Source organism: Equus przewalskii, chromosome 1 (genome assembly GCF_037783145.1).
Source record: "Equus przewalskii isolate Varuska chromosome 1, EquPr2, whole genome shotgun sequence".
Lineage (NCBI taxonomy): Eukaryota > Metazoa > Chordata > Mammalia > Perissodactyla > Equidae > Equus > Equus przewalskii.
The window spans coordinates 161,969,442-161,989,604 of NC_091831.1; the positions used below are offsets into that span (position 1 = coordinate 161,969,442).

Here is a 20,163-nt window from a genome sequence, read left to right on the forward strand (position 1 = left end):
TCTTGTGGAGAACAGTGTTCTGCCCTGCCACTTCTGCTGTTTTTATCTTGCATCAGATTTGCTGGTCTTTGAGGGAGGTTGGGCGTGGAAGTCAGAAAGTTCCTGGGATGGGCCAGCACCAGGATGTGTCTGAGTGTAGCATCTGAGCTGGGCTGTGCCAGTGTGGGATGAGGCTGGACCTCTGTTGGTGGGGACAGTCACTCACCTGTCTCTCCCTTGGGAGACAGAAGAAAGGCCACCAGGAGCGGTAGTGGCTACATGTCTCTAGGAAGGCTGTCCAGGTCACAGCGCTGGTGCTTCCTTCTTGTCGTCTAACAACAAGTGTGTCCTCAGTGTTGTGGCTGTTGTCACGTAAGGTTCCCTCTGAATGCCTCACATTGCTGTCTGATCAAGTCCTTAGGCCTGAATGGCGCAAGAACTTGACAGTCACCACATGAGCACTTGTAGCTCTTGTCTCAGTGCTGACCATCCCCACAGAAAGCAGGAACTGCTGGCCACACGTGGGGTGGTTGGAGATGTTGATCAGCCACTAGCAGGTCCCTGAGCCCCAGCAACCTGAGTCTTGTGATGATAGATCCAACACTATCTTCATTTCCTTGGCTCTCATTAGACGTCATTGTTGAGGATGATCATTTATGGAGGCCCCTTTCTGTGTGAGACTAGTGGTATTGAGATGAGATTCTTTGTTTCTGGGGGAGGGGACAAAACCATTAGGGATCAGACAATGGTGAGGATGATGGTTACATGGATGGACAGAAGGTGTGGCCCTTGCTGAAGAGGGCTTGTTCTACTTACTAAAGAACTGAGTGGTTTAAAACAACAACGACATTGATTTTGCCCATGAATCTGCATTTTGGTCAGGTTTTAGGGTAGATAGGTCCCCTCTGCTCCCCGTGGTGTCAGGGGAGGCCTGAAGCTGGAGGCCAGGATCACTTGAAGGCTCACTCACACATGCCCAGTGGTTGGTGCTGGCTGTCCGCTAGGCATGTCGCTTCCTCTCCATGAGGGCCTCTCAAGTAGTCTCTGTGCATGGGATTGTTGGGTCTTCCTCGCAACATGATGGTTGGCTTTCCCAGAGTGAGCATCTATCAAAAAGTGAGCCAGGCAGAAGCTGTGTTTTTTATCACCTAGACTTTGAAGTCATAATGCGTCCATTCTACCATATTTCACTGGTTTGGGCAATCAAAACCCAGCCCAGCCCCCAATTAAAAAGGAAAGGTCTCAAACTCCACCTGTGAGTGGGAGGAGTGTTGCAGTCCTGTAAGAAGAGCCTGTGGGATGGGAGATACACAGAGGCCGTCCCAGCAAAGCACAATCTGCCACAATGCTCTAGGTGCCTGTAGAGTTGGTCAGAGGTTCTGATCTGTCTAAGCCCAGGTCCCAGCCTTTGATTGGCTGGAGTCTGTTCTGTCCAAATCCTGTGTCCTGGAAATGGAAGATGGTTGGTTCTCCCCTAAGTTATTCTCCTTAATGAATTACTGATACCACGTGAAATGGGAACGGATCCCAGAGAGTCAATGCAGTATTCTCACACCACTGCCCAGAGAACGACATTTCTGATATCCCAGTATGATTTGCTAATCGAGTTATCTTGATTATCTCCCCATAGTTGAAAAAGAGGAGAGAGGCATAGAATTGAAAATACTGTTGGTTCTAAACATGTTGATCTCAATTCTCTTAAAAAGCAATAGAACCTTACTTAGTTAAAGAAACAAAACACAATGTCAGTGGTGAGTCTGGCAGGGGAGCCACAGTAAACCAGAGCGAGGTGTCCAAGCCCTGCCTGTGTGGGGTGGGCAAGGTGCTCATGCCAGGCCTCCCTCCTGTGTGGACACCCTCCTCTCCTCACGTTGGCTCGGACACCCTGCACTGGGCAGCACAGCTTGGGGCATCAGACTACTTGTGAGGTGAGAATGGCAGCCCAGTGCAGGGAGTGGATGCCCAAGTGGGGTGAGCAGGGTGTTCACACTAGGGGCTGGCCTAGTAGGTGGTGTCAGAGCTCAAGTGGGGAGACAGGGGCCTCTACAGGGGGGCAGGCTGGTGCAGTTTGTCAGAGCAGGCTGATTAGGGTGAGGTGGGCTTTGGCACGAAGGGTCTGCTGATGTGGAATGCCAGAGCCTACATGGAGGAAGGTGGGGGACCTACTTAGGGCAAGATCGGGATGAGGGAGATTTGTTATGTAAATCTCTGTGGGGATTAATCAAATAAGTAAACATATGAAGGCTAATGATTAGATGTCTAAAGATTAGATGGTATTGATGGTATCATGTTATGTTAGTTTCCTGGGTTTGATGGCTGGATTATGGTTATAGGAGTGTCCTTGTTTGTAGGAATTACACACTAAAGTACTTGGGAAGTGACAGAGTGCCATGTCAGTAACTTTACTCTCTAATGGCTCAAGAAAACAAAAGTTCTTTGTATTGTACTTGCTGCTTCTGTGTAAATTTGAGATTATTTTAAAATTAGGAGGAAATCCACAGCTTTCGCATATACAACCAACCATCAGTTTGAAGATAATGAAAAGAAAGTGAATTGAAAATCTGTTAGTAGCAACAACAAAACCAAGGTCCTAGGAAAAGCTTAATCATAATTGTGAAAAATTTATTTGAGGAAAACTTTTAAATACTCCTAAAAACACAAAAATAGATTCGAGTTATAGAAAGATAGTCTTAGTTCTCAGGATAGATTTACACCAAAAAGCTGTAATTGCTGCCCAAACTAATATATAAATTTAATGTGATTCAAATAAAAATAACATCTTTTTTCCTGGTGTTACACAAGTTCTCGACAACTTCTAAAAATTTATATGGAAAATAAGCAAGCAAGATTAGCTAGGAAAATTATGACAAAAAGAAAAAAGACTAGTAATGGAGAGGATGAACCTGTCAGATATTAAGAACATCTTATAAAACTTCTTTCCTGAAAACAGCGTGGCTCTGACTCATGAACAGATAGAGAAACCAATCAAGCAGAATAGAAAATCCAGAAACATTCCCAAGAACATATGGAAATGTAGTTTTTCATAATATTGCATTTCAAATCATTGGGGAAATGATGGACTTTTTAATAAATGACACTGGATCAACTAGGCAGTGATTTGTTAAGAGATTAAGTTGGAGTCATATTTCACATAAACCACCAGATTAAACTGCAAACAGACAACAGATTCAAATCTACAAAGTAATATCATTCATGCGGTAGAAATAAACATGGATAACTTCCTCTATAAACTTAGAAAGGGGAAAGCCTTTCTAGCAATGACTCTACATCCAGAAACAGTAAACGAAAAGTTTGATAAATAAACTTCGATATGTAAAAAAATTTTTTTAAAGTTTGTGCGTCAGGAAGCAGTGTAAGCAAATTGAAAATACAGACAGCAAACTTGGAAAAAACTATTGCAACATATATTACAGTTAAGGAACTAATCTAGCTAATATATAAAGAACTCTCAAAATTCAGAAGAAAAAGACCAAAACCCTGATAAAAGAATGGACAAAAGACTAGAAGGTTCAGGGACTGGCCCAGTGTCGCAGCGGTTAAGTGCGCACATTTTGCTTCGGCGGCCCGGGGTTTGCCGATGTGGATCCTGGATGCGGACATGGCGCAATGGCAACTCATGCTATGGTAGACGTCTCACATATAGAGGAAGATGGACATGGATGTTAGCTCAGGGCCACTCTTCCTCAGCAAAAAGGGGAAGATTGGCAGCAGATGTGAGCTCAGGGCTAATCTTCCTAAAAAAAAAAAAAAAGACTAGACAGTTCACAGTAAAATGTATTTAAAACATAATCATAATGAAGAGTCTCAAGCTCTCTCATATTAAGAGAAATGGAAATAAAATATGGAAAAAAATGGAAATAAAAATTCTACAGAGACACTGTATTTCGTCTCATATGTGGCCAAAAATTCTAAAGTTTAACAGCATACTCCATGGATAATGCTACTGTTTTCTTTTGATTGGTGTTGCAGGATATATCTTTTTTCTTTTGTAATGTTACTTTCATCCTCTCCATGTCTATATTTAAGACTATCTCCTGTAAACAGCAGAAAATGGGTCTTGCACTTTTTATCCCGATTGACAATCTCTGCTCTTTAGTTAGAGTGTCTAATCTGCTTACATTTAATGCAACTACTGATAAGGTTAGGTTGAAGAATACCATGTTGGTACTTGATTTCTACTTGTGTGATTAATTTTTTTCCTTTGCCCTTCTTTTCCTGCATTTTTTTTGTTATATCTCATTTTGTCTTCTTTATTGGCTTTACGTTAGATGTCTATGTATTATTTTAGTGGCTACTCTAGGATTGCAATATGCCTCCTTCACATATCACAACCTATTTTGAATTAATATTATACCACTTCATATAAGAACATTGTAATAAGGTATTTCCATTTATCCCCCCTCCTACTCTTTGAGTAATTTTTGTCATACTTTTGGCTACTATATCCCTGAAATCCTAAAGCATTTTTGCCTTAAATAGTCGTTAATCTTTGAAAGAAATTTATATAGAGTCTCCTATATTGGGTCACATTTCACAATTTTATTCCTCTTTTGTCCTTCGTGCCTGCGATGGGGATCGTGTCCCTTCAGCCTGAGGAACTGCTTTTAGTCTTTCTTCCAGTGCAGGTCCGATGGCAACAAATTCTCGTAGCTTTGTTTTTCTGAAAATGTCTTTACTTTGCCCTCACTTTTAAGAAAGACACTCACTGGAGACAGAATTCCAGATATCAGTTGCCTTTTCCTTTCAGCTATGACAAATAAAAATGGCAAGTAATAGGATATATTGGAGTATATAAGGAAACCATTTGGTGTAAACCTAATTCGGCCTGACCTTGTCTTTCCAAAAGGGCCTGACCAGTGGCTGTTGAGCACGCATTGTATATCTGCTTTAGATATTCCCGATGGCAAGAACAAAGGCCCTTGAGATAAAGGTGCAACTTCCCTCCCCCTCCCAACGTTGGCATTTCCTTAAGGATTAAGCATCTTTCCTTAGGCTAGGAACTGATTGCTGGGCGCACCTGTGACCACCCAGCTCAAGACAATAGACTTGCCTCCTGCTCCACACTCCGAGATAGCAGACCCACTACCTGCTGTGTCCATCAAGGGCTGTGCCGACAGGGCAATCTTGTGACTGTTGTAGGAGGGAGATTTCAATCATATGTGAAACAGCCTGTTTGGGGGTATATACCCACTCTGTATACCTCACTTCCCTGGTGCCCTTTCTTCCTTTGGGAAGAAAGGCCCCAGGCCATGGTCCTCAGATTTTAGGTCAGAATAAACTCTCCCAAATTTTCATTTATAGATTGGTTATGGATTATGTTCATTGACAAATATTTAGAAATGTCATCTCAGTGTCTTCTGACTTCTGTCATTTCTGATGAGAGCTCATTGTTATTTTTATTACCGTTTCTCTTAAAGTAATGTATATTGCTTTCCTCTCTGTCTACTTTCACCCTTTTCTCTTTCTCTTTTTTTTTCCTGAAGAAGATTAGTCCTGAGCCAACATCTGTGCCTGTCCATTTCCACTTTTTATATGTGGAACGCCTGCCACAGCTTGGCTTCATAAGCAGTGCATAGGTCCATGCCCAGGATCTGAACCAGTGAACCTCAGGCCACCAAAGCAGAGTGCACTGCTGCTGCACCAGCAGGAGGGCATCTATCTTTGGTTTTTACCAGTTTGAATATTCTGTGCTTACATGTGGATTCCTTTGCCCTCCCCGAGGTGCACTGAGCTTGCTGAACCTGTGGATGAGGAATGTAGTCTAGCAATAGGCCTATGACGAAAAGAACCCGTGGGTGCACTTCTTTTATTGTGAAATGTGTTTGTTGGACAAAAGCAGTGTTGTGTGGGATAGCAAGACAGGAAATCAACCCTGTGAGTTCTGTAAGTCCACAAGGGGGAACCAGCAGAAGTATGGTGGTGGGCAGGAAGGCAGAGCCATCCCCAGCCACGTTCAGAAACAAATAAGCAAGATCTCACATTCCTTTGGGCTTCTCTCCCCCAGGAACTAGCTTGGTGGTTCTCTCCCTGCCATCCTGGGACCCAGCTCTTCTGGTGGGTCTGGAGGGAAGGAGGGGAGATGGAGGTGGGTTTGGGTGAGTAGAGGCATTTCCTTGAGGTCATTCCAGAGATCTTTTATTTATTTCTATTTAAATTTTCATTACAGAGGTACTTGAGGAACAGAAGGATTGTTTCCTCAAATGCAGGGGTGGGGCAGGGGACACTTCCACAGACAAAGGAGATTTGAAGGAATCAGCATGATTAGGGGGCTCACCCAACCCCATCCAAATGTGCCCCTGAGCAGACTTCAGCTCACCAAGCGAGGTGCTGGAATCCTTGTCACAGAATGGCTGCACAGAAGCCCAGAGGTTTCCTCTCCAGGGAGGAGTCTGAGCAGAAGCTCAGCTCTTGTTCAGGGTTGCCAGGAAGTCATCACAGGGGGCGGTTAGACAACACAATAGGCCTTTTGCTGCTCTGGCTGTCAGGGTGCCTGGGCTCAGTCCAAGCTCTGTTCTAATTCTGTGGTCCCTTCCCTCGGCCACTGCCCGCTCCTGGGACTGTATCTCTCCCTCATCTCTCACAGGAGGAAGACCTGCAGCAGGGTCCTCAAACTCGTATGAAAACCACAGAACCATTTCCTCAAAGTACATGTTACAGTGAAACTAAATATGCGTGTGGCTGGGCAACTTTTTAGATATCTTTATTTGCTTTCAGCATTTTCTTTTTTGTTTATTTCCACCAAGGAGCCAGGTTCTCAGTATCTCTTAGAAGCAGAGATATTTTTTCGGCTCCAGATCAGAAGCTGTGTGTCCTCACTGCTCTGCCCTCATGAAAGTGCCTGCAGTCATGAAGAGATTGTGTTGCTGCCTGCTTTGCACACAACAAGGTGGGAAAGGCCATGCCTTTGAGGGTTACATGATCCTAGAGTATGTGCCCCTTTGGTGAGAGGGTAGTGCTGTGTGTGTTTGGAGCAGGAGCTCAGAGCTGAAACATATGCTCAGCTCCCTGGTTGTGCCCCATATGAGCGGCAAGCCCTTGGAGAGATGGCTGCTGAGAGTGTTTCCCGAGCTGAGCCCAACTCAGGGAGAGCCTCATTCAGCAAAGGAGACTGTACCCTACTTGTGGGCTCCAAGCCAAAAACCTCCTCAAGTCGAAAAATCTGGGTGGTCTGGAAACTATGGATGCAGCAGTGACCATAGTGGCCCCAAGAGCAGAGGCCCTTCTCCTCTTTTTCCAGACCTGTGTACCTCCCTGATTCTGGTTTGATTCTGCACAGGCAGGAGGTCCAGGAACCACAGGGATCAGATTTCCGGCCAGTCCAGTTGGATGGGTGTTTAGAGTCTTACTCTAGTTGCCTGCAAGAAAATATGTAATACAGTTTTTCCTACCATCTGAATCTCATGAATGTCATCTTATCAGTACAATGACATTCCTACCTGCTACTATTCTTTTTTTAAGATTGGCACCTGAGCAAACATCTGTCACTAATCATGTTTTTCTTCTTCTTCTTCTTCTTTCCCTCAAAGCCCCCCTGTACCTAGTTGTATATTATAGTTGTGGTCTGTCTGGTTGTGCTATGTGAGATGCCACCTCAGCATGGCCTAATGAGCAGTGCTATGTCTGCACCCACAAGGCGCACAGGCAAAACCCTGTGCTGGGGAAGCTGAGCCTGCAAACTTAACCATTTGGCCCTGGGGCCAGCCCTCCTACCTCCCACTTTAAAGGGAAAGAAATGTAAGGCTGCCCTCAATGCCCTTCTCCCTCCCATCGCGCTGCCCTCTCCTCTAGGTGAAGACGAGGCTCCAGTGGACAGAGTGAGGTGACTTCACCCCTAGAAACTAAAGGACTGCTGTCATTTCCAAATCCCACACCTGCTGTTCTCGAGTCACACGTGCTCACGCTCACACGGACTGTCATGAGCAATAGAAACAGAAGGCAAGTACTTTATTCCTGTGGATTTCCCACGAGATCTAGGCCATGTGCACTCATGTGAGGAGGGAGAAAGGGTTACATGATTTGGGTGAAACACTCTGTCACTGTCACCCAGGTTCAGATGACAGAGGCTGTATTAGGTCCACTGTGGATCCCAGTGCTGGGCCCTTAGGAGCTCACTCAATGTGTGTTTGTTTGTTGATGGAAAAATTGTACTTTACAATCCTACTGCAGACAGGGCTAACTGCAAAAGGCTGAGACAGACTAGGTGGCCAGTGAGGAGTCTTAGCCTAGAGGCCAGCAGTGAGTAAGAGGGACAGGCTGAAAGGGACTCAGGCTATTGAGTCACCAGGTGACCAATGCACTCTGACCACTTCGGGGGACACTGGGCTGGATGTGAGGAGTTGAGCTGGCCTTGCTAGGTGACAGATGGGGCAGGGGTTTTGGAGAGACAGCCTGCCTGCTCTGTCTTCCATGGACCACACCTGTTGCCAGCACAGGCCTGGTCTCTTTTGCCCCTTTCCAACAGGGCATGAGCTGGGCTGGCATCTCAGGGGAGAAACCCTGATGGAACCACAGGGAGCTCTGGGTATCTTAGGCAGGAGGGCTAGAAGGAAGGGGCCAGCTCAGATCAGGCTTGTCTGGAGGGGACAGGAGTTGGTGGACTCTGAAAACTCTCAGTGGAAAGCAGGGATGGAGAAGAAGGGGCAGCCAGGAGACTGGAGGCCAAGCTGGACCCCAACATTACAGGAGGGCAGGGAGGAAACTCAGGCTGGGTGAGAAGGAGGAGCTTCTCCAGAGACCCACCCTGACTCTGCATCAGCTCCCTGGCTGTGGGGGACAAAGCTCCTACTCAGGCAGCCTCTCCTCTCCCCGTTGTGGGTGCCTAAGCAATTGAGCTTCAGCCCCAGGCTTGCCGGCTTGGTGTCCGGGACCCATGGTGTCATCCCCCTTCCTCTCTGCTGTATAACACAGGGAAGGAGGTAAGAAGTTCACCCTGAGCCCCAGGACCAGAGAGGTTCATGTTTTCTCCTGATGGTGCTCAGCTGCAGCCCTGGCAGAAGGGCAGATCCAGAGAAAGGTGTGGGTCAGAAGGAGCTGGGGAACAGCTTTGCTTGAGGTTTGGGGGAGGTGGTTGTGGGAGGAGGAAGCAGGAAACAGCAGATTTGTGTCACTGGCCTTCTAAGCACAGAGTAGGTGCCTGTGAATGAGGGTCAGTGAATAAACAAGAAACCAGCCCTTCCTGCTCAGCTCAGAGACATTTATTTAGTTACTGGGTGTTTCTGGATCAGCTCCAGAGAAGATTGGCTGGTTCCCAGATTTAGAGCTTTTTCATGGTTTCCTTTATCCAGGGCAGGAAACTCGAGACTTTCGTGAAGGCCCGTGGAGGAGTCCCGTCTCTTCGTCCATAGGAGACAAGGCCTTGGATCACATTCTCACACACAAGAGGGCCCCCGGAGTCCCCCTGTAGAGAGAGAGCAGGGAGGACTGAGCCTCTGCTTCGCGGGTCCTGCCCACCTGAATCCCAAACGCCCTCTCAGTGAAGGCCGCCTGGGTGGCCTCCATGTGGGAGATCAGAGAGCAGGGCAGGTCCCTGTGGGCCCCTCAGCTGCCCACTGCAGACTCTGGACATTGTCCCAGCTTCATTTCACTCAGGGGGCAGCTCTCTCTCCTCCCCCAGGTCCCAGATCCTCTCCCATGAGGGCGCTGTGGGACTCTGCTTCAGTCTACCATTTAAGAACATGGAAGCAGGCAGGTGAGGCTGACACTCAGCATGAAGGGTGAGCCATTTAACAAAGATGGGAGCCAGCTCTGAGGAGCCACCTGGTTTGACTGCTGCACACCCAGGGAGCAGTTTTCTAACACCTGTGCCCGGCGTGGGGCAGAGTGTTGCAAATTCACCTTCCGGATGGAGTATCATGTCTGGGTGCATCTCAGGCCCCTGGTAGGTTCCAAGAAGGCCTGTAAGTCCCCACTCTGGCTGCTCCCCTCTTCTCTTCCCAGGGGAAAGATCAGAGTCTAGGGGGTGAAGGAGTCCCTATTGCCTGGGTCTCCAGGTCCCGAAACACCCCTCTCCCCAAAGCTGACCTAGGCAGATGCCCTGTCTCACCTTAAAGGAAGACTTCTCTTCCTTTGGGTCCCCCACACACAGCTGAGTGTTGCTGTTGTAACTGCGTAAGTAGGATTCGCACACCCGGTCCTGCTGCACGGTCAGCTCCACCTCCTGCAGAGTGTCTGACCCTCTGCCATTTGGAGTGACTCTCCCCCAGCCGGCCACACTGCACAACTCTCCGGGCCTCACCTGGGCTGTGCCCCAGGGCAGGCTGAGGGTCCTCACAGCTGCAGTCAGCTTGGCCTCTCTCTCCAGCTGATGAGAAGAGGCAACAAAGTCCAGCTCAGCCACTGGTCTCCTGGGCCCGGACAGCACGATGGGGCTGCACTGACTTCCCTCTCTCCTGAGCCACCGGGAATAGTCAGGCAGACAGGATGGGAAGCAGGGAAAGGACAGGTCCCATGGGAGGGGAAGCAATCTGGACCCAGGACAGCAAGAGCAGCAGGGAGGTTCCCTTACCTTTAGTAACATGATGTCATTGGAGAACTTCTTACGTTTATAGTCTGGGTGGCGGATGGCTTGTCTCACAGCGATGACTTGCTGGGTCTTCTCCTGCTTCCGGATGTTGTGGGCTCCAAGAAGGACATTCATTAATCTGCATAGAAAGTAGAGTGAGGTGATGGGGTGCATGGAATCAAAAGAGATCGAACCTTGGAGCCATAAAGGGTGGGTGACAGGATGTAGGGCAGGGCTGCAGTCAGTGGAAATCGAAACAAGTGGAGGACTGGGCACTGACTGACTGTGTCCCCTGTGCTTCTCAATGACATTGAGGATACGTTTCCTGGATGCTTTCTCTAGCCCTCGAGTAATATTGGGAAAATACTCTGAGTTTACATTTTGAACCTAATGCATGCTTTTATCCTCCACAGCTGCTTCATTTGGCCAGTGTGGCCTCTCTTCTCAACTCAGCCACTTGCTCTCACTTCAGACCCTCTGACCCCAAAGCTTACCTCTCCTATTTCTCACTTTCCATCACCCAGCCTTGCTCTCAGATGGCTCCTCTCAAGACCTGTCATGGCCCTGAGTTACCGGGATCCAGGAGAGCTCCCCTGGGCTGCAGCCCCTGGGCAGAGGTCCCTGTAGGGGTCTCAGGAGGTGTCAGTTGTCTGCAGCCCCTCACCTTCCCCGGCAGTGAGCAGCAGTCAGAACAAAGTCCTCTTGCACGAGGACACCGCCACACCTCTTCTTTTTGTTCCCCCGCAGACACTGAACAAACACCATGTAGGGGCGGGAGTGGGGCTTGGCCTCATGTCCTCCGATGATGTCCTCTGAAAGAAAAGACTCAAAGATGGGCTTTCTGGGAGCGGGTGTGGTCAGGAGGGAAGTCTCTGGAAGTTGGTGATTGAGGGTGGGGTCTATAGTGACCTGCTGCCACCAGGGAGAGTCCTCCCAGGTTCTCCTACTAGGAGAATAACCTTTTCTGAATGTGAAGCCACAGAACCTCCTGTTAGAAAAGGGAGGACAGTGCTTGTTGTCCCTGTCCTACTTTAGACCATGCATGGAGGAGATCAGAGCTGTCTTCATGATGGTGGAGCCCAGAGGATCGTGGACAGGGTTCTGCTACGCCTTCTGTCTCAGTGAGTCTCCCAAGCCTGCTGAGCCTCTGCTAATGTCTCAACTGGTGCCCGTTTCTAATAATCTGTCCGTGAGCTTCTGGTGCTGGATTGTCTACAATCCTCATGTCCGAGGGTCTAACCCGTCCTAGGATCTCAGTAAGCCTTTTGCGGCTGCATGAATAAATGTCCTTCACTTAGCTTTCTGCTGAGGTTTGGTGGGAATCGTGCTGGTGGGATTGAAGGCCGTTGGCCTGGAGAGGGGACACTGTGTGGAGCAGCCAAAGGCCTGAGACGCCAGGGGCAGGTGGGGCTGAAAATGTGCTGCCCAGGACCACGGCAGAGCCATGGCAACGGGGCACCCTGCATGCAGTGATCCAGCGGCTTCAGAGATCAGCTGCTCCCAGGGCTTCTCTCCTCGGTGGGGGTGAGGGGGTGAAGTTTCCAGGAAATGAAACTGAATCTTAAGCTGGGTCCAGGACAACTCTCATTACCACACCCGATTTTTCTGAGCCGCCCTTTCTTGGGTTGGAGTGAGGGATTTTAAATAGTTGTCATTTGTAGGTTCACGTCGTCTGCCAAATGCCTTTCTATGAACAACCCACTTCCCAGGTGATAAGCGAGAGGCTTACACACTAAACCTTCTAGTGAACAGCCTTCCTTCCTGCCATCCTTTTTGAGTGTCCATGCAGCATCGGACTTGTTAGTGTAGGTTTGGGCTAGAGGCTGGCATCTAAAAGGTTCTTGGGTTCCAACCAAAGAAAATCCCTGACTATACTGGGCAGAAGGCTGAGGAGTCCAGAGGGTTTTGTGAGATGGGCTGGGGTTTCTGGAATGGGGATGGTCACTCACCTGTCCCAGCCTCAGGAGGCAGAAGAAACACTAACAAAAGCAGGAGTGGCTGCATCTTTCCCGAAGGTCTGCCGAAGTCACAGCTGCTGGTGTTACTTCTTTCCAGACACACAGTCCGCAAGGGCAAGGCAGGAGTGGTGGCTCAAGACCTCACAGACCTCCTACACCGGTGCTCTTCTGGTTTTCGTGTGTCATCTGCAAGGTGGTTTGTTGAAGTTCTCTGGCTTGGGGTAGGTGACAGTAGCATTGTCACCAACCACACTTGCACTCCCAGTGCTGAGTCACAAGGTGAAATCAAGAAGAAAGAACAAGAATGTGAAGCCTGTGCTGCAGCCAGCAGAGGAGCTGGACCCCAGAAGCCCCTCGGTGACTGAATCTAGATTGTCTCCATTTCTCAGCTCTTGGCTCTTTTTCCATACTGATGAATTCATGAATAGCTATTTAGGAAGCTTGCTCCAAGGAAATGAGTCAGATGTCTCCTGCCCTTGAGAAGATGGCGATCACCTTGAGTAGACTGAGAATCTGTGGTTAGAGAGTAGGACAGTAGGGGCTGTGGTGGGGGTCTGCTTGGTGGTGGGAGATAGTCTGGACCTGCCTGAGGGGCATGTAGAGCTGGACACACACAGACCCCCCGAGAGAGGTAACATCACTGCCTCTCTGCCCACAAGTCCAGCCTTGTATTTTGGAATATTTAGAATCCCCTCTTTAAATGTAAATATTCTGTGACAAAGAGAGCTTCCTTTATCCCACAGTCTTGAATAAAATCCTGGACTTGATATTCATGGGACCAAAACAAACCATCATTGAGTCCATCAGAATTGAATGCCTAAATGGTTTATTCTTGAGTCATTGAGCACCCCTGGACCTGAACGGGGGATTGTTCCTCCCCAATCAGAGTATCTGTTTTCTGAGAAGGGAGTTGCCCTTGAGAAATTCTGGTTACTGGTGACAGATGATGGGGAAATGGATGCCGATCAACCTAATAATTACTATCCATTAAGTACTCTCTGTCCCGGGTCCAGTGAATCATGGCTCTGATGTGCCTGGGCCTAACAGAAGTATTTGCCAACAGGTTATCCCAACATCCTCTCCAGAATGATGACAGATGAGGGAGTATTGGAAAAGAAGAGATTATGAATTCTAAACAGCCCAATGCCAATTCTGTTAAAGCAATGGAAGGTTATGAAGGCACAGAAAAAGAGGGGATGCCAACGTGCTTAAGCACTAATGATGATGATCTCGGAGTGGTGAAATTCTCGGGAATTTTAACCTTCTTATTTGTCTGTTCTTCCTTTAACTGTCTTTCTACTATGAACATGTGTTACTTTTCTAGCCAGTAAACTTTTTCCTATAGTTGAAGCACAGTCATCAATGGCAAACGTTGAGGAGACTACTTCTTTCTAGTCTAGCCTTCTCTAATGTGGATATTTTAAAAATGAGTTTACTTTTCTCAATCCATTCTTATAGACAAGATTTAGAGATTGTTGACAAATTTATTCAATCTAATATAGGCTAGAGGACATGTTGGTGAATAAAGAAAGAATTAATGATTTCCACTCTAAAGATGGAAGTTTAGTGAGTCCCTGGCAGCCTCCCCTCCATCCTCCTCTACCCAGTGCATTTCTGGCTTCTGGACCAGAGAAGATGGATGGATCAATCCTGGACGCAGTTTTCCCCAGGGTAGAGAGCTCGAGGTCCTGGTGTGGACAGGTGGAGGTTTCCCCTTCTTTTTTCCAAAAGAGACAATGTCCTGAGCCACCTTGTTTCTCACAAGGGAGCCACTGGGCTCCTACTGTGGGCAGGGGAGGAGGGGCTGGGCTGGGCCTTCTCCTGCTCCTCCTCTCCCTTATGCCCTGAGGTTAAGTGGTCTCTATTTGGGGACTGGGAGTGAGATGTGGGCCAGGAAAGCCTTTGTGCCCCTCTTTGCTTCTGGAGCCCCAGCCTGGCGCTGACAATTCCCTTCTTCTCCTCCTCCAGGTAGACTTTGCCTATAAGCGGCTGTGTGACAGGCTCCTATCCCTGCAGGGTGACAGGACACCAGACTGACTTGGTGACAAGGCTGAGTACATAAGGATATAGCTAGTTCCCTCTGTCTCAGATCTTCTCAAGCTTGGCTGTACCCCAGGCTGGGCGTGGATAGTGCTGGGGATCTCACCTTAAAAAGAGTGTTTCTCTTTGTTGGGTCCCCCACACATATCTGGGTGACGGTGTTGTAATGGCCTTTGTAGTGAGAGATGCTTTGCTCATCCCTTTGGATATCAAGCTCTACCTCTCGCAGTTTTATGGCCGAGGGAGTCTTCCCACCAAGGCGCTCCCAGTCAGCCACACTGCACATCGTCCCTGGCTTTGCTAGCTCTCTCCCCCTGGGCAGCCTGAGGGGGCTCACAGAGGCAGTCAGGTTGGCCGTCCTCTTCAAGCTCAGGGCAGAGGAAAGGAATTCACAAAGCCTCCGGGGACTGTCATGGGGTTGCCTTCTCCACAGCCCTGAGACAAGTGTAGGGGTCATACCGGGAAGGAGGGACAGAAATGAGGTGGTGGGGCATGCAAAACCTCAGGATTAAAGTGTGCAAGAATCATTGGAGAATGTGCCCTACCCTTAGTGACACAATGTCCTTGGAGAAATTCTTAGGTTTGTAGTCTTAAGCTTGTAGTCTGGGTGGGGGATGGCTCCTCTCACAGGGATGACCTGCTGGGTCCTCTCCTGCTCCTGGATGTTGTGGAGCCTCAGGGAGAAGTGGGTTAAGCTGCACAGAGCAGAGTGGGACGTGCAGTCACAGGAGATGCACCCCAGGAGCCACGAAGGAGGCAGGACGGCTTGGGACACGGCAGGACTAGAGTGGGGAGGAATTACAGGGGTGAGGCCCTTGGGCTGAGCATCCCCGTGTCCTCTGCTTCTTGGCATTCCGTACTGAGTGGAGGCTCCTGATCAATGTCTGGGTGCTCAGTCAGATGCAGAGCTTGCCTGTGTTAAGCAAAACTGTGAATTTCTCCCCTGTGCACTCTGGGCTTCGGAGCATAACCTCAGCCTCCTCCCGATGCCGCCTTTGACCAGCCCGTCTCTTCCACCGGCCCCTTGCACTGACCTGTTCCTTTCTCCCCAAAGCTTGCCTGTCCTTTGAAGGGTTCTTCATTGTTACTAGGTGGTCCAGGTCTGCAGCCCCTGAGAAGGCAGTTCTCTGTGAAGTGTCGCCAGAAGGGTGGGGCCACATGCTTCTCCTCACCTTCCTCAGCAGCGAGTGGCTGCTGTCAGCACAAAGTCCTTACACACGAGGAAACTCTCACAGTTTTGTCTTTTCTCTGGAGTCTGGATCAGAAGAAATGCCAGATTCAGACAAGAATAAGTATTAGCCTCATAGCCTCGGATGATTTTCCCTGAAAGAAGAATTCTACTGTGCTTGCTGTGCTCATGCAGTCACAGGCTCGACCAGGGAGATGGGACAAAGGAGAGCAGGGTGGGAAGGACTTGGGGTGGCAGATAGTGGGGTCTGTAGTAGCCAGAAGCAACCAAGAAGGGGGCCCTGCAGGTTCCTGCGGTGGCAAACCTGGCTTGCCTAGTGACCCTCCAGACTCAAATTCTCTCTTTGACAAGGAGAAGAGCAGCCTTCGTCCTTAATTCCTGCTGTAGTCTCATATGTGGCAGACAGGAATGCTGTTTGGAACAAATGATGGAGGCCTGCTGAATCCTGGAAAATCCTTTCCCTGACGTTCTCTGGGTCCTCTCCCTGCTCTTCTTTTCCAGACCTCACTGGGCTGCTGGTCTGTAATATTCAGAACATGAGCTCAAGATGCTGGGCTGTGTTTGCTTTGCATCTGCTTGAGCCTGACAGGTCGTAGGTACCCAGTAAATGTCTTTTCTGCCCAAAGGAATGGCTCCCAGTTAGCCTCTGAGGAGGGTAGGTTGGGATAGTCCTGGTGGGGTTCTGAGCAGCAGGCAAGATGGAGCTGCTAAAGCTGCTGTGCCCATCGACTGAAAAATTACCAGAGAGACCTTGAGAGTGATCCAGCTGAACATCAGTGTTAAGGGAACTGGGATGCCACCAGCTCTGGGGTCAACTGAGTCCTTAGCTTCTTTCCTGGGTGGCATGAGAGTGACAAAGTTTGGAGAAGGGAGTGGATTTGGAGGATAGATTTTAGGTCACTGAGTTAGAAAGCTTGTGGGCCCTATTTTGATTTCAGAAGCCAGCCGCTTCCTTCAAGCTGCCCTTTCCTGGGGAATTAATTGTTTCTCATTCCCATCTTCCAGCCTCCTTCCAGAGGCCTTTGTAAAAGAACCCGCTTTCCAGATGACAAGGGTAGGGCCTGGGGAGGAACAGCACCCACTGGCCCTTGTGGGGAACAGCGTTCCGCCCTGCCATTCCTGCTGAGTTTTCATTATGCAGCAGCTTTGCTGGTGTTTGAGGGAGTTTGGACCTGGAGTTCAGAAAGTTCCTTGGATGGACCAGCACTAGGATGTGTCTGAGTGCAGCGTCTGAGCAGGGCTGAGCCAGTGCAGGATGATGCTGGGCCTCTGTTACTGGGGATAGTCACTCACCTGACTCTCCCCTGTGGGACAGAAGACACGCCACCAGGAGTGGCAGTGGCCACATGTCCCCAGGAAGGCTGCCCAGGTCACAGCTGCTGATGCTTCCTCCTTGTCATCTAACTCCAAGTGTCTCTTCAGTGTTGTGGCCTTTATCATATAAGATTCCCTCTGAATGCCTCACACTGCTGTCTGATCAAGTCCTCGGGCCTGAATGGAGCAAGAGCTTATCAGTCACCACACAAGCACTCGTACCTGTTGTCTCAGTGCTGACCATACTCACAGAAAGCAGGAACTGCTGGCTGCTCTCAGGATGGTTGGGGATGTTGATCAACCAGTAGCAGGTCCCTGAGCCCCAGCAACCTGTGATGATAGATCCAACGCTATCTTCATTTCCTTGGCTCTCTTTGGACGTCATTATTGAGGATGATCATTATGGAAGCCCCTTTCTGGATGAGACTTGGGGGCATTGAGATGAGATTCCTTGCTTCTGATAGAAAGCCAAAGCCAGCAGTGATCAGATAATGCTGGTGTAAGCCATGGTTAGAGGCATTTACACATGGAGTGGGAGTATTGCTGAAGAGGGCTTGTTCCAGTTACTAAAGATTGAGTGGTTTAAAAGAACAAACCACACTGATTTTGCCCACAAATCTGCGTTTTGGTTAGGTTTTAGTGTGGACAGCTCCCCTTTGCACCCCCTGGAGTCAGGCGAGGCTTGAAGCCTGGAGGCCAGAATTTGAAACCTTCAGAAACTTGAAGGCTCGCTCACATGTGCCCAGTGGTTGGTGCTGGCTGTCTGCTCGGCACGTCCCTTCCTCTACATGAGAGCGTCTCAAGTAGTCTCTGTTCATGGGATTATCAAATCTTCCTCGCAACGTGATGCTTGGCTTCCCCAGATTGAGTGTCTCCCAAAGGCGAGCCAGGCAGAAGCTGTCTTCTTTTTATTTCTTAGACTTTGATGTCATAATGCATCCATTCTACCCTATTTCACTGCTTGGGGCAATCAAAAGGCATCCCTGGCCCCAGTTAAATAGGAAAGGGCATAGACCCTGCCTGTGAGTGGGAGGAGTGTTGCAGTCTTGTAAGAAGAGCCTGTGGGATGGGAGATATACAGAGGCTGTCCCAGCAAAGCATAATCTGTCATGCTACTCTAGGTGCCTGTAGAGTTGGTCAGAGGCTCTGATCTGTCTAAGCCCAGGTCACAGCCTTTGACTGGCTGGAGTCTGCTTTCTCCAAATCCTGGGTCCTGAGAATGGAAGAGTGTTGATTCTCCCCAAAGCTATCCTCCTTAATGAATTACTGATACCTCATGAAATGGGAACAGATGCCAGGGAGGCAAAGCAGTATTCTCACACCACTGCCCAGAGAAGGACATTTCTGATATCCTGGTACCATTCTCTAAATGAGTTATGTTGATTATCTCCCCATGATAGAAAAAGAGGGGTGAGTCATGGAATTGAAAATACTGTTGGTTCTAAACAGGTTGATCCCAATCCTCTTAAAAAGCAATAGAACCTTAGTTAAAGAAACAGAGCACAATCTCAGTGGTGACTGTGGCAGGAGAACCACAGTGGACCAGAGCGAGGTGTCCAAGTCGTGGCATTGTGGGGTGGAGAAGGTGCTCACGTCAGGCCTCTCTACTATGTGGACAGCCTCCTCACCTCACGTTGGCTCAGACACCCTGCACTGGGCAGCACAGCTTGGGGTGTCAGACTACCTGTGAGGTGAGGATGGCAGCCCAGTGCAGGGAGTGGATGCCGAAGTGGGGTGAGCAGGGTGTTCACACTAGGGGCTGGCCTAGTAGGTGGTATTGGAGCTCAAGTGAGGAGACAGGGGCCTCTACAGAGGGCAGGCTGTTGCAATTTGTCAGAGCAGGCTGATTAGGGTGAGGTGGGCTTTGGCAGGAAGAGGCTGCTGATGTGGAGTGTCTGAGCCTGCATGGAGCAAGGAGGGGACCCACATAGGGGACGATGGGGACGTGGGAGATTTGTTATAGAAATCTCTGTGGGGATTAATCCAATTAGTAAACATAGTAGGGCAAATGATTAGATGTCTAAAGATTAGATGGTATTGATGGTATCAGTGTTAGTTTCCTTGGTTTGATGTCTGGATTGTGGTTATAGAAGAGTGTCCTTGTTTGTAGGAATCTCACACTAAAGTATTTGGGAAGTGACAGAGCGCCCTGTCAGTAACTTTACTCTCTAATGGCTCAAGAAAACAAAAGTTCTTTGTATTGTACTTGCAGCTTCTCTGTAAGCTTGAGATTCTTTTTAAATTAGGATGAAATCCATAGCTTTCTCATATACAAACAACCATCAGTTTGAAGATATAACTGAAAAGAAAATCTGTTAGTAGCAACCAAAAAACCAGGATGCTAGGAAAAGCTTAACCCTAATTGTGAAATTTATGTTCGAGGAAAACTTTTAAATACTCCTAAAAACACAAAAATAGACCTGAGTTATAGAAAGCTAGGCTTAGTTCTCAGTTAGGACGGATCTAAATCAAAAAGGTAGAATTTCTTCCCAAAGCAATATATACATTTAATGTGATTCCTATGAAAACATAAAATCTTTTTCCTAATGTTGCACAAGTTCTAGACATTTCTAAATTTACCTGGAAAATAAGCAAGGAAGATTAGCTAGGAAAATTGTGACAAAAAGAAAAAGGACTAGTAATGGAGAGGATTAACCTTGTCAGATATTAAAAACATCTTATAAAACTTCTTTCCTGAAAACAGTGTGGCTCTGACTCATCAAAAGACAGAGACCAATCAGACAGAACAGAAAATCCAGAAACATTCCCAAGTACATATGGAAATGTAGTTTTTCATAAGGGGGCATTTCAGATCATTGGGGAAATGATGAACTTTTTAATAAATGATACTGGATCAAGTAGACAGTGATTTTCTAAGAGATGAAGTTGGAGTCACATTTCACGTAAACCACCAGAATAAACTCCAAATAGATAAGAGATTCTTAATATACAAAATAATACCATACGTACACTAGAAATAAACATGGGTAAATTTCTTTATAAACTTAGAAAGGGCAAAGCCTTTCTAGCAAAGACTCTAAATCTAGAAACATTGAAAGAAAAGATTGGTAAATAAACTTCGATATATAAATAAAAATCTTCTTTAATTTCTATGTCGAAAAGCAGTGTAAGCAAATTCAAAATACAGACAGCAAACTTGG

The 20,163-nt window shown here is 48.0% G+C and overlaps 1 protein-coding gene across 12 annotated transcripts in view; it reads right to left on the minus strand.

The window, feature by feature from the left end:
* Positions 1-17,932, minus strand: part of LOC103545732 (granzyme H-like) — a 53,207-nt gene extending 35,275 nt beyond the window's left edge. The window contains exons 1-8 of one of the 12 annotated variants that reach the window (XM_070628036.1): positions 17,253-17,919; positions 16,982-17,179; positions 15,559-15,754; positions 12,451-12,726; positions 11,166-11,313; positions 10,505-10,640; positions 10,043-10,300; positions 9,173-9,397 (exon numbers count right to left, since the gene is read on the minus strand). In XM_070628036.1, coding sequence (XP_070484137.1) covers positions 9,254-9,397; positions 10,043-10,300; positions 10,505-10,640; positions 11,166-11,313; positions 12,451-12,505 — 741 coding nt within the window. In that variant the 5' untranslated portion in view covers positions 12,506-12,726; positions 15,559-15,754; positions 16,982-17,179; positions 17,253-17,919 and the 3' untranslated portion in view covers positions 9,173-9,253. Of the gene's footprint in view, positions 1-9,172; positions 9,398-10,042; positions 10,301-10,504; positions 10,641-11,165; positions 11,314-12,450 lie in introns of those variants that run through there. The other 11 variants (XM_070628024.1, XM_070628027.1, XM_070628021.1 and 8 more) reach the window with 11 other exon arrangements.
* Between the last annotated feature and the right edge of the window lie 2,231 nt (positions 17,933-20,163).